The sequence below is a fragment of the Arvicanthis niloticus genome, chromosome 9 (genome assembly GCF_011762505.2).
Source record: "Arvicanthis niloticus isolate mArvNil1 chromosome 9, mArvNil1.pat.X, whole genome shotgun sequence".
NCBI lineage: Eukaryota > Metazoa > Chordata > Mammalia > Rodentia > Muridae > Arvicanthis > Arvicanthis niloticus.
The window spans coordinates 49,022,178-49,035,010 of NC_047666.1; the positions used below are offsets into that span (position 1 = coordinate 49,022,178).

The 12,833-nt window shown below is 40.5% G+C and overlaps 1 protein-coding gene across 4 annotated transcripts in view; it reads left to right on the forward strand.

The window, feature by feature from the left end:
- Window positions 1–247: 247 nt before the first annotated feature.
- Grm7 (glutamate metabotropic receptor 7) overlaps window positions 248–12,833 on the forward strand; it is an 819,622-nt gene continuing 807,036 nt past the window's right edge. For 3 of the 4 annotated variants that reach the window (XR_013112556.1, XR_013112557.1, XM_076940208.1), the window contains exon 1: window positions 319–1,183. Coding sequence is in view for 2 of the 4 variants with exons in the window: in XM_076940208.1 (XP_076796323.1) it covers window positions 665–1,183 (519 nt within the window). In the remaining 2 variants the exon portion in view is untranslated. Of the gene's footprint in view, window positions 1,184–12,833 lie in introns of all 4 variants that reach the window. The other variant, XM_034512293.2, reaches the window with a different exon arrangement.

Sequence of the window (12,833 nt, forward strand, 5' to 3'; positions counted from 1 at the left end):
CCCAAGTGGATGTCTGCAGTTCCCTAGAACATGGGCGTGGGTGTTGGTGGACCTGAGGTTTCCATCTCAGAGTTGGGAATGCTTAGCCCTTATGAGTATACTGAAATCCACAGATTCCCTGGGGACCATGAAACTCCCCTGAAGAGGCAACCTCCCGGCTCCTGGGCCACCCACCCATTCCTCCACCCGCCCCCCCCTTACCTCAGCACGCAGCCCCTCCCTGCGTGATGATGCAAACCGGTGGGGAGGGCGGGCTCTGAGAAGGGTGGGGAGAGATGGATAGCAAGCAAGGGAGGGAGAGAGGGAGTGGGAGGAGGAGGAGGAGGAGGAGAGGGAGCCCAACGACCATTTAAAGCGATAGCAATCCCTGCCCTCTCCCCAGTGCTTGGCTGTTGGAGAGCGCGAGCCGCAAGCCAGGGAACGGGGAGCGCAAGCTGGTGCGCGGGCCAGCAGAGCCACAGAGCCAGGTGCCAAACACTGGCTGACGCCCTGGGACCCCACTCAACCTTTCCTGCTGCACCTCCTCGGTTTCCTCCACCCTCTGTGCCTACAGAAGTCCCGGGCTTCCCTCAAAGGAGCTTACCTCGAGAAGCCCGGACCTAGGAGAGCCCACCAGCATCCCCTCCAGCGCCGCCGCCGCTACCGCAGCAGCATCCGGAGCGGCATGGTCCAGCTGGGGAAGCTGCTCCGCGTCCTGACTTTGATGAAGTTCCCCTGCTGCGTGCTGGAGGTGCTCCTGTGCGTGCTGGCGGCGGCGGCGCGCGGCCAGGAGATGTACGCCCCGCACTCGATCCGGATCGAGGGGGACGTCACCCTTGGGGGGCTGTTCCCAGTGCACGCCAAGGGTCCCAGCGGAGTGCCCTGCGGCGACATCAAGAGGGAGAATGGGATCCACAGGCTGGAAGCTATGCTTTATGCCCTGGACCAGATCAACAGCGATCCCAACCTGCTGCCCAACGTAACGTTAGGCGCGCGGATCCTGGACACTTGTTCCAGGGACACTTATGCGCTCGAACAGTCGCTCACTTTCGTCCAGGCGCTTATCCAGAAGGACACCTCCGACGTGCGTTGCACCAACGGAGAGCCCCCGGTTTTCGTCAAGCCAGAGAAAGTAGTTGGAGTGATTGGAGCTTCGGGGAGCTCCGTCTCCATCATGGTAGCCAACATCTTGAGGCTTTTCCAGGTAGGGGGGCGCTCCCTTTGGGGAGGAGCATTCTGTGGCTCCCTGCGCTCTAACCTTAAAAGCTGGTTTGGACTTCATGGGTTGCAGGGGTCAGGCCAGCACTCCGACATTTCTACCCTGGAGATCCTGCCGAATCCCTCCCACCCCACCCAAGGAGGTATCTTCCTTGCTTAGTTTACTCCTCTTTTTATGTCTTTCCCTGTCCACGCTCCACTCCATACGGCATGACTCCCCGGATTTATGGTCCCATTTACAAGAAGCAATCTTCGGAAAAACAAGGCGATGATTTAAATGGTTTACATTAGAGTGAAATATGGTTCGGAAACAGGCTTATAAAAGTGCCTGGGTTCCTAGAGGAGCAGGTTAGGCACAAGGATAATAAAAAATTAGAAGATGCTTTGAAAATGTCATTTCTCAACTCCCCAGCTTCCCATGCCCAAGCCACTTAGGAAACCTCGACTCCGTGGAAATATTCTCGAAGACCTCAAGAAGCCCCTTCTTCAAATGAGGGTTGGGGTTTACCCGCATGTGGATGATAATTGCCCATCTCTTTGGGGTTGAATTCCAGACCTGTAGCCGGTCTCCATCAGAGGCACGGGGGTACCCGCCCCACTAGGGAGACCCCGCCTGCTGACGTGATCCCCCTGAGTTGGTTTCCTCCCGGCAATTTTGTGCACCGCCTAAATTGCATTTGCAGTCCGGCCAGTGGCAGGAGCTGGGCGATCAGCTAGCTTTCTGCTGCCACTTCAGACCTCAGCTGGGGATGAGCTCATGCTAACTGAGAAATAAAATCGCTTTCACTGACTGCTCCCTGCGCTCCTAGTCCCCCTCCCTCACTAACGCAGCCCCACACCCAGAATCCCAGGCTCTGAGCTGGGAAATTGAGCCTGCTTTGCCCAGGAACAGTGGGTGTGCTAAAGAGGTTATGCAGGTTTCATGCCCTGGGTTCAAAAAACAGGAGGAAGGTGGATCTAGGACTGATGAGAACTGGGTCCAACCGCAGTGCTCTCTGCCTTTGGTCCCTGCAGCCTCTGTCTCCTCCACTGCACTGGGTAGAAATGGTTAGCTCTTATGGTTAGAAACTGAGTTCAGAGAACTCTGTGACAAGATGTCCTTATGTTTCTCTTTCTGTTTCCTTGTTGGGTTTCCCCTCTTCATAGGCATTTCTCAACCTCTGTTTCTTTTTCTCATACTTGAGTTCTTGCCTCAAGTCAGTTTGGGTATGACTTTCTTAACCCAGGGCTTGTTCCCTGTTTGGTGGTAACCAGATCCAGTCAACCTCTTCCCTTAGATGTGCAAAATGGTCTCTGCGGGATTGTGCTGCTCAAGTCTGAGAAGTGACTCTTGCTCACAGGCTTTCCCTATGGGTGGGAGTTGTCTGAGGGACGGGCTGGGGCTGGTGATAGCCAGGCCAGCAGCGGAGCTGCATCATCTCCAGGAGAGGGAACTTTGTGCTCAAGCAGCTGAAGTGCTCACCTGAAGCTAGTGAGTCCCTTCTGGACACTGGAGCATACCAGTGGCTCCGGAAATGTGCCTGCCTGTCTGGAGACTTCTTGTTGCTTGCACTCTCCTAAAGTGATTTGAGGGCAGACTTCACTCTAGGTTGCTTAAATTCTCGAACAGCCTGGGCTTTTGCTATCAAAATTAAAAAAGATTTTTGTTCACCTCTGAGTTTGACGTTTGGCAGCTTGGGGTGGGGAGCCAGGGCTGCAGAAAGAATGGAGAGATGAGTTGATACAATACCTGAGGAGTGTGTGTGTGTGTGTGTGTGTGTGTGTGTGTGTGTCTGTGTCTGTTGGTTTTTTTTCTCACAAGCCTTGAGAGGTGGAGTCCTTATTCTGTGTTGAGCACTTTAATATATTTCTCTGCCTGGATTTCTCCTGGATGGGAGCATGGACATAACCCCAGTTGGGCCTATGTCTGTGAAAAAGAGTGAAATATCCAAGTTAAGAAAGTCACTGCAGATGAAGCTAGGGACAGTGTGCAAAGGACTCGAGGAGAGCTGATTTCTCTTCCAGTAGCATTTAAAACTGAGGCAACTTGCAAAGGAACAAATGTCTGGTCTTCTGCTTCCTTGCCCTGTTTCCCTTAGCTGGGGAGGGATGGCAACCAATGCTAGTGTGAGCAGTGTGGGTTGGGACTAAAACCATTCAGAGAAAACACTGTCATTTTTCTCTAATTTGCAAATTGCAGCTGTTCATGTTGGATTGTACAGCTGAGGCAAAAGAGACCCCGATTCTCACCTGCAGTTACTGAGAAGAGGCAAGGAGTGGGAAAGAGGCTCCAACTTGTGGCTTGTGCTGCAATCTGGGCATAAAAGATAGTGTGCATCCTAGTTTAACCATTACCCATGTTGAAGTGTGTGTGTGTGTGTGTGTGTGTGTGCACAGATATGAACATATTTCAATGTGTACTTCTCTTTCTCTTCACGTATCCTTTGGTAGCTTTTTTTTTTTGCATGTGATTTTAGAGACCCTTAGACTACAAAGTTCCAGGAGTTTTTCAGGTTCTGTCATTCTGCAAAACGATTAAAGTGAATGAAGGTAGAATGATAGGCACCATCAAACAGAGGAAGAGGAAAAAAAGAATAGGTGAATCTCCTCTGGGACCCTAAGTTTCTGTTCAATTAAAATTGTTATATATAAAATAAACTCCCTCCAAATGACTGATTGTGAGCTCTGCAGTGATTTGGGTTTTTCTTTTTTGCTTTGGTTCTTGTGGGTGGCTGTGGGGACCATGCCAAACTGATAACTTGAGATATACATTTATAGTGAGATGAGCCTGTAGCCTGGGGGAGGAGATACTTAGACACTAAATGAGGGAATGCTGGGTGCTGGGGGGCCAGGAGGCAGTAAGGAGATAGTCAGAGGTACAACACATGCTGATTTTTGCCAGAGCCAGGATGGAAACACTGTAAAATGAAGAACTGGAAAGAGATGGCTGCTCAGATGTAAATGCTGCATTTCACTTGGAATTCTGTTCTGCTCACTGGTGTGCAAGGCCATAGATAGGATAGAAAAAGTCAGGTCAGACTCTGCCTCTCTCTCTGTCTGACTCACTCCATGCCTTCCCTACCTTCTTACCTTCCACTCTTGCTCCTTCCCCTCCTTTTTTTTTTTTTTTTTCTCTTTAGTATCTTCCCTGAATATGTTAGTAAATGACATGTCTGAGAACAAGAATCAGATCTAGTGGGTCTTTCAAATCCAGGAATTTGAGGCTAATGAACTTAGCTTGTGGCCAGGGCTCTGTCAAGTAGAATTAAATCACAGCAACTGCCCTGTGATGCATTTTCAGCCTCAAAGAAGCATTGGGGAGGAATTTCTGGAGATTTGCTTTTGAGCCTGGGCAGAATAATACTCTCTTAATGCTCAGAAAGATTAAACATAAATTATTACCGACGAGGAGTAACATATTTTTAAAAACTAATCACAGGATGGGGATGGCTTAAAGTGAGGAGGTTACATAATGTGGTGACCAAAGGACGAATCTCCCCTGAATAGTATTTTATAGCCTTAAGTAGGAAACATTACAGTGTTGAAAAAGAAGATCATTGCTGATCAAGGCTCCTCTGTTACTGAATTGGAGCAAACACTCAGAGTAAAAATTACTTTGGCTACATCCTGACTCTATCAGAATACTATTTTGCATACAGTGACATGATCAAGGCTGTGGGCTCAGAATTGCTTGGCATGTTCTCTCTCTCTCTCTCTCTCTCTCTCTCTCTCTCTCTCTCTCTCTCTCTGTCTTGTTCTCTCTGTGTGTGTTTTCTTTGTATGTGTCTCATGAAGATCAGTTTACAGGGTGATGTGATATTACTATGGGGGCTTCTTTTTTAAGCAACCCTAACCTATTCCTTTAAAAATTGTGTAAATATCAGTATCACTGCCCTTTGGAATCATCTCTAAAACAATCTCTGCCTCCACATTTACTGTGTTTTATAAAATTTACCTAACAGATGGTGAGTGGGAAAAATTTAAAGGGGCATTTTTAAAAGAGCAGAAAGGAAAGGAATGAAGACATCCACATGCTATATTTAAAGATACCTTCATGTATATTTTATGTATGTACAATTCAATTAATTAGGATGCCTTTGAACATTTTTCTCTTACAAATAATTGAAACAAATATGACATTTATGTTAATTTCACAAACATTTAAAGTTTAAGAACTTAAAGGTGTTCTGCTTTAACATATATATATATATATATTTTTTTTTTTTTTTCTAAAAAGACCTTAGGTGAATCACACCAGGCTTTCTAATGCTCTGAATACCATTCATTGCTACTCTAAATAAATCATTTTCTTTGAATAGGCCTCATTTTCTTCATCTGGATTTTATCTTTAAAATGTAGTTTCTAGTGGCCGCAAAGTTAGCTCAGTGGATAAAATGATTATTGAACAAATCTGAAGGCTTGAGTCTGGATCCACCAAACACAAGGCAGTCATAATGGCATGTCTCAGTAAATTCCGACTTCAGTGAGAGACCCTGAGTCAAAAAATGAGGTGGATAAATCATTGTGGAAGACCTGTAACATTACCTCTGGCCTCTACACACATATACTGTATGTATACATACATATACATGAACATGTCCACATGCACAGACAACAATCACACATCTAGAGCTACACTGTACTTTTTGGAAATGTACTTCTTGGAAATTGATTTTTCAGCTTGCATTTATAAAAAAAAAAAAAAAAAAAAAAAAAAAAAAAAAAAAAAACAAAAAAAAAAACAACCCATGACATCATTTTTTTAAATATTTCCACTTTGAACTTTTAAGGTCTTTGGGAAACTTTTCAACTTTTCAGTGAATTATTTTTACAGCTTCTCCATCATTATTAGTCTAGGTCATTTATCATATTCAGAGATTTCCCTACTTCTATTTGCTTTATCTTTAGATCAGTTTGCTATAGAGTGGTGTATGTCAAAGTTGGCACTAGGTAAAATGACCTTTTAGGTAAGCTTAGCACAAAAAAAAAAAAAAAAGGTAAGACACAGAGCACCAGAAACACTGGGTATTATAATGACACTTAAATCTTTGTCCAGTACCCTGTCCTATCTTGACTTACATTAACTCTAGGATACTTTGTGTACGAAGGTGTCAAATAATGACACCCTTCTGATGTTCCTTATTTTAGGGTTAGGTCGCATGGCTCAGGTCAAATAAAGTAAATGAATAGTACAGTAGTGGGCATCTGGGTCTACATATACCAGAAACCTCCCCAAGACCTTTCTGTCAGAAAGAATGGGACATCATCTTTCCTCCTTGGAAGTTCAGTTCTGGAGAGTTGTGAGTTGGAGTGTTAACACACAGGGTTGATAACTAATCAGACAGAAGAAAGTGGAGCTGAGGAGAAGATAGCAACAGCCTGAGCTTTGCTAACCTGGAGCCCCAACTTTCTAGAAAATGCCTTCATAAAACTGGCTGGCAAGAAGGCTCAGCTGGTAAAGCCCTTCCTCTCCAAGGCTGGTGACCTGAGTTTGATCTATTAATACATGTAAAACTGGAAGGAAAGAACAGTCTCCATAAAGTTATTCTCTGACTTCCATGCAGGCACGGTGGTACATACACCCACTATTCACACATGCGTGTACACACACACACACACACACACACTCAAACACACTAATGCATTTTACAGGTAATAAAAAAATGATGATCCTTAGATTGAATTTGATTTTTGCTATCTGTAGAAGACAGCTGATGTCCTACTGTAGTGACTAGCCTTCATTAAGCTAAAAATAATACTTGGATTTTTTTTTTCACCCTTGTTTTTATTGTTCAAAACCATTACATCTTCCTCACACTTTCCAGCATGAATGGGAGTTGCAGTTGCTTTTAGCATTTGCAATTGCTTCTTTCCTGTCTGTGTGCAGTAGAGTAGAGAGAAGGCAGGTACTTTGGCTGCAAACTGTAGCCTGTAGGCCTCCTATCTAGGAGCTGTGGAGCCAAACTTGGTTTCTTTCATTAAAGTAAATCTTTTGTTGATATCCTCAGGGCACAGAAGCATTTTCATTCCGTAATGGAGTACACAGTATATTAAACTCCTGGGTCCCTGTACAGTAAGCAAGGAGCCCAACTCCACTACTTATCCCCTTTGACTTTAAATAGGTAATTAAGTATAGTTGCAAACACATGTTCCCAGAAACTAAAATGCATGGTCAGTATTTAACAGGAAAACAAATATGCAATGTAATACCAGACTAATTAATTAATGGATGTCTTGTGAATTGACATAACTGAATAGATGTTAATGTGTTAAACACACACACACACACACACACACAGAGACAGAGAGACAGAGAGAGAGAGAGATGCCCTTTTAAAAGAATATATTTATCTGAGAGAAGTATCATGACATGGTTCTTAATAGTATGAGATTTACATGTTTAACAATTAACTTCTTTTCCACTATATTTAAATATTAAATGTTTCCTCCTCCACCAAGTTAATAGATCATAACTTTAAAATATAATGTATGTGATGTTGTAGTGGTATGGGTCATATATTATGTTTTATAAGAAATTCTAATATATTTTCAACATTGACAGTGATGGTAATAATCGTTTGAATTTTAAGAGTAACTGTGCCCTGTTCTTTCAAGAATGTAATCTCATTAGGTGGCTACAGTAGTTCTTCATGCCCATTTTGTTATACTATGCATTTTAAAAAGAGATTCTTGCAGCCTAAAGTCACCTTCCTGGTTGACAGGCAAAGTGTGTTCAATCTTTTTTCTTTCTTTCTTTCTTTTTTTTTTTTGATAACATCTAGGTAATTAAACACTTTTCATAGTATTTAACTGTTATGAAAATGCAACAGTGCTTAAAAATAATTATGTATTTCCTTATGCTGAAATCATGACAACTCAAAGATATCAAAGTTGTCAATTGTTTAACAATATCTCTTTTTAGCAATATTTAATTCAAATGTGGAGCAAGATTAACTGTGTAAAACCCTAGAAATTTAACACACAAACTTTTGTCACCCAATGAAAGATGTCTATTCTCCTTAATTCAGCCAATAGCTAGGCATGTGGACATAAATACACAGTAAACGTCTCTTATTAAATAAATGAGACAAGATGTTCTCTCTTGTTCCAATTCAGTGCCTGTTGTTATGGCTTGTGACTGCTTGTCCCAAACTTTATTTCATTCACTCTACTTTCTCACAAACCCAAGTGAAGAAATCCATCACTCAGATTTATATGCACAAAGTGAGGGAACAATATTAATACAATTGCAGAAAGTCAGGTTGATGGAGCATATGAAGTGCATCCTAATAAATGCAACACTAATGTTTGTGTGGGCCTTTGAGGGAAGGATAGGAATTTCCACCTTAATGGATTATTTTGCCTCTTGCTCAGAAAGTGCTGCAGCTTAATAGTTTTATAATTGGTCATTTGCAGAATTCTCCATCTCTGAGTGTTGTGCTTTCTTCATGGCACAGCTGCTGCTGCTTGTTCTGGGTGCTGATGAAAGGTATCAGCTAAGCCCCAAAGAAAGGCTAGGTCTGGCAGCATTACAGCTTAGAGGATGGTGTTTCTAGTTTTTAAAATAGCGAAGTATGTTTACTGTGTTTTAACCTGAACTTATGCAAGAGCAGCAGGTCAGGCTGACATCACAGGGAAGGTTCTCATTATAAAACCCTTCCTGACTCTGAGATTTTATGCAAGAATAGACAGCCAAGTTCAAGAGTTAGATCTTAGTTTAAATGTGTTATGTGTCACCTATTTTCTTGGTGACTTGCTTGAACAGTAATGACTTTCATCATTAATGACTGTATCTTTCAAATTGGCATAATAAAAACATTCCAGGGCCCACAAGATGACTTAGCAGGTATAGGAATGAATACTAGTCTTCAATTCTGATGACCTGAGAGATCCATGGAACCCACACTTTTGAAGTGGAGAACCAAGTCCAAAAAGTCTTTCTCTGACCTCTGCATAAGTACCATGGCATGTACACACCCACACACATATATGTGTGCACACATTATACATATAATAATAAAAATCAATTTTAAAATTGTACCTATCTCCATGGATAATTTTGAGGATTACATGTAAATGGTTTAATGATGACTTAAATATGCCCTGAGGGTTCAGTGAACTTCATTACTATTCTTCTGTTATTAAGTTTTACTATGGCAAAATAATCATAAGCTCTAAATTTCCTGGGGAAAAGGTATAATAACTATAATGTGTTGTACCCTTCTCTATTTTTTCTGTAGTATCTCTCTATAACATCATTTATATCCATACATACGGACATACACATAAATATGTATCTACATTCACAAATAGATATTTATAGAGATATAGAAATATAGAGACGATATAGAGATAGATAGGTAAATAGATAGGTAGATAGATAGATAGATAGATAAGGGAGAGATTGAGATTTTAGTAATTTAATTCAATAAAACAATAGCTACATTGATTAAAATGAATTCTATGAAATTTAATTTTTATTTTCTCTTATTGTATTTCATTTAATTTTATTTTGAAGACAGGCTTTCAATATGCTGTGCTAGGTGACTTGAAGCTCATTATGTACACAAGGCTGCCCTCAAATTTTCAGCTGTCCTCCTGCCCCTGCCTCCCAAGTACTGAAATTGCAGGCATATATACCTTTCCCCAAATAATTGTGCTGGTTTAAGATTACAGAACATTTAATACTGGGCAGCATTCGCCTTTCAGTTAAAATGCCATTGCAATACTGCTCTAGCTGCAGAACCTTGACCATCTTAGTTAAATGCTTGTAGGCTTACTTCTGCTTTCGTTAACTGTAGTTTTACTCAGAAATATTTACTAAGCCTGAAAATATATATATATATATATATATATATATATATATATATATATATATATATCTTTAACAACTTGGACATTCTATCTTAAAAGCTTAAGCTCACCTGCTACCTCTTCCATTCTCTCTTGTTCTCCCTCTGTCTCTGCCTTCTGCCCTCCCTCTGACACAATGATATTTATAGAAGCCAGTGATATAAATTAATGCTGTAGCATATTATGAACTCAGCAGTGTGCAAAAATGATGTGGAGCAAGCTAAATACTCTTTACTCGGTAATGGGGACAGGATGCAAAGGTGAGCTTTAATTATAAATATGATATTATGATACTCAGGTAGAACTGAAATATTTGAGTAAGGACTTGAAGTCATACTTGAGCATGCAGATAACTTTCAGGGAAACACTCCTGCCCAAGAGCCAGAATAAACAATGTCAAAACTGTTAAGGCTGAAACCTGGCACTGGCTTGTTGGAAGATGACATGGGGAGGAAGAAGCATGGGGGTCAAGTCTGTAACGAGCAGTTGATGAACAGCCTTGAACATTATCTTAGATTTTTCCCCTTTAAACATAGACATGCAATAATGGGATGCTTAACAGAGGTGTGAGATGCTCTATGTTCTTTAAGAGGCTGACCATGTCTCTGGCATTGAGGATGAGAACAAAGAGTGGTCAATGAGAAACGGTAGGAAGGAGATTCATGTGATCTTAGGTTGACAATTTTAACCAGGGTCCTAACAGCAGAGCTTTCAAAAAGACTCCTTTTGAATCTTGAGATAAAAGTTGGTGGTGAGTAAATTATGGGGTATGAAGGCAAGAAAGGGAAAAAGGTTGCACCCAAGGTTTTGTACTCAGGCATCTAGAAAAGTGAGTTTATTACTGACACATAAAAAAATGGATTTGGTAAAGCATGTCTAAGGGATTTGGAATCAGCTTTGCAAATAGATTACTGGAGGTGGTTTATTTCTCTTTCTTCTGTCTTTCTTTTTTCTTTCAATTTTTGGTTGTAGCTTTGTTTTTCTTTTGTTTGTTTGTTAGTTTTGGAGACAGATTTTTCTCTGTGTTAATAGCCTTAGCCTTCCTGGAACTTGTTTTGTAGACTAGGCTGTTGGGGTGGTTTCTTGACCTCCAGTTAGGGATTTTGTACACAATTGGATATGCAAGTCTGAAGTTCTTAAGGACTTAGATATATAAATTACCTGTATACATTGGAGATAATACATGGAATTTCAGGGTTGAGAATGTAGCTCAGTGCTAAAGCACTTGAGGTGCTTGTGGTATGATCCCCAGGATAACAACAACAACCACAACCACAACAACAGCAACAAAGGTGCTATCAGTATAAAACCCTTTGAAGACACATTTGGTTTTCTTATATTGATTGCTTTTCTCACTACTATGATACAATGTCTTGACAATGCAACTTAAAGGAGAAGAGCTTATTTCAACTTTGAGTTTGTTATAGACTGGAAGTCCTAATGGTAAGAGGTTGAGGAAGCCATCCGTGTTGTATTTTCAGTGAAGATGAAATAAATGCTTGTGTATTATTAGCTTTCCTCATCTTATGCGATTGACGACTTAATCTTGGCAAATGGTGTCACCCTCTCTTAGATGTGGTTCCTAACTCAATTTTTTTTTCAAGAAAAACCCTCATAAGCATGATCAGAGCCTCACTGAGTGTCAGTATTTTTTACAGGTGTGCCTGGTGGATTGCAAATCCATATCCTATCAGGTTGACAATCAAAACTATCATATTCTCTGATAATGTAATTATAAACACATTTTATAAGGCTCGAGTTGATTGTATTTGGATGCCACTTTAATTCATAACTATTTTGTACTCTAACATTTATCATGATTATTTTAAAGCTCATCAAAGACAGTTGAGAAATTGCCATTTCTGATACATGGAAAAGTTGAGAGAAAGTTATGCAGGCATTCAATAAAGCAAATAATGTTCTCATAGTAAAATATCTACATAGACAGTAATTTTCAAGAGTTTTACCAGGAATTTTATTTCTTTGCTTAATTTTTTAATTATTACATTTACTTTTATTTAGGTTTTGATGATAGAGCCTAAATCTTTCTGCACGATAAGCATGTATTCTAACCTTGAGATACACCTTCAGTCTTTCATTTAATTATTTATTTATTTTATATGTATTAGGGTTGGCATACATATATGTATGTATAGCACTATTTGTGGCTGGTACCCAAGGAGGCGAGAAGAGGACACCATATCCACTAGAACTACAGTTACAGATGTTTGTAAGCTTCAATGTGGGTACTGTGAGCTGAACTCAGGTACTCTGCAAGAGGATCCAATGTTCTTAACTGATGGACCACATTTTCTGTCCCCAAATTACTTCTTAAACTGAAAACATAATTGTGAGATTTTTTTATTTTTAATCTCACTGGTTTTAAGCTGGCTTTGATATTAGATTCTTTAAAACTACCGAATATCCTCTATGGATAATTCACAATCATGTTTATTTATTCATTCAAGTACCAGATTTTGGTTCAAGTGTGAATTCTACTCAAAATGTATGATCATGTTGTCTCTATACATCTATAATTTTATTGTAATGTTATCATTATGTACACTATATTTCAAATGTAATTATAATGCATTTCATATCAAAACACATCAATTTCTAGTGTTCAGGGAGATAGCAGAATGTAGTAAATTTTATCAAAATACAACATTTGGGGAATAGAACAAAGGGTAATTGTGTAATTCTCTATTCATTATAATTAAGTTGGATGGTGTTGGCATAATAGAATTAAGATGGAAAAAACCCATCAACAACCATATATTGAGACAGCATGGGTCTCTCTCACT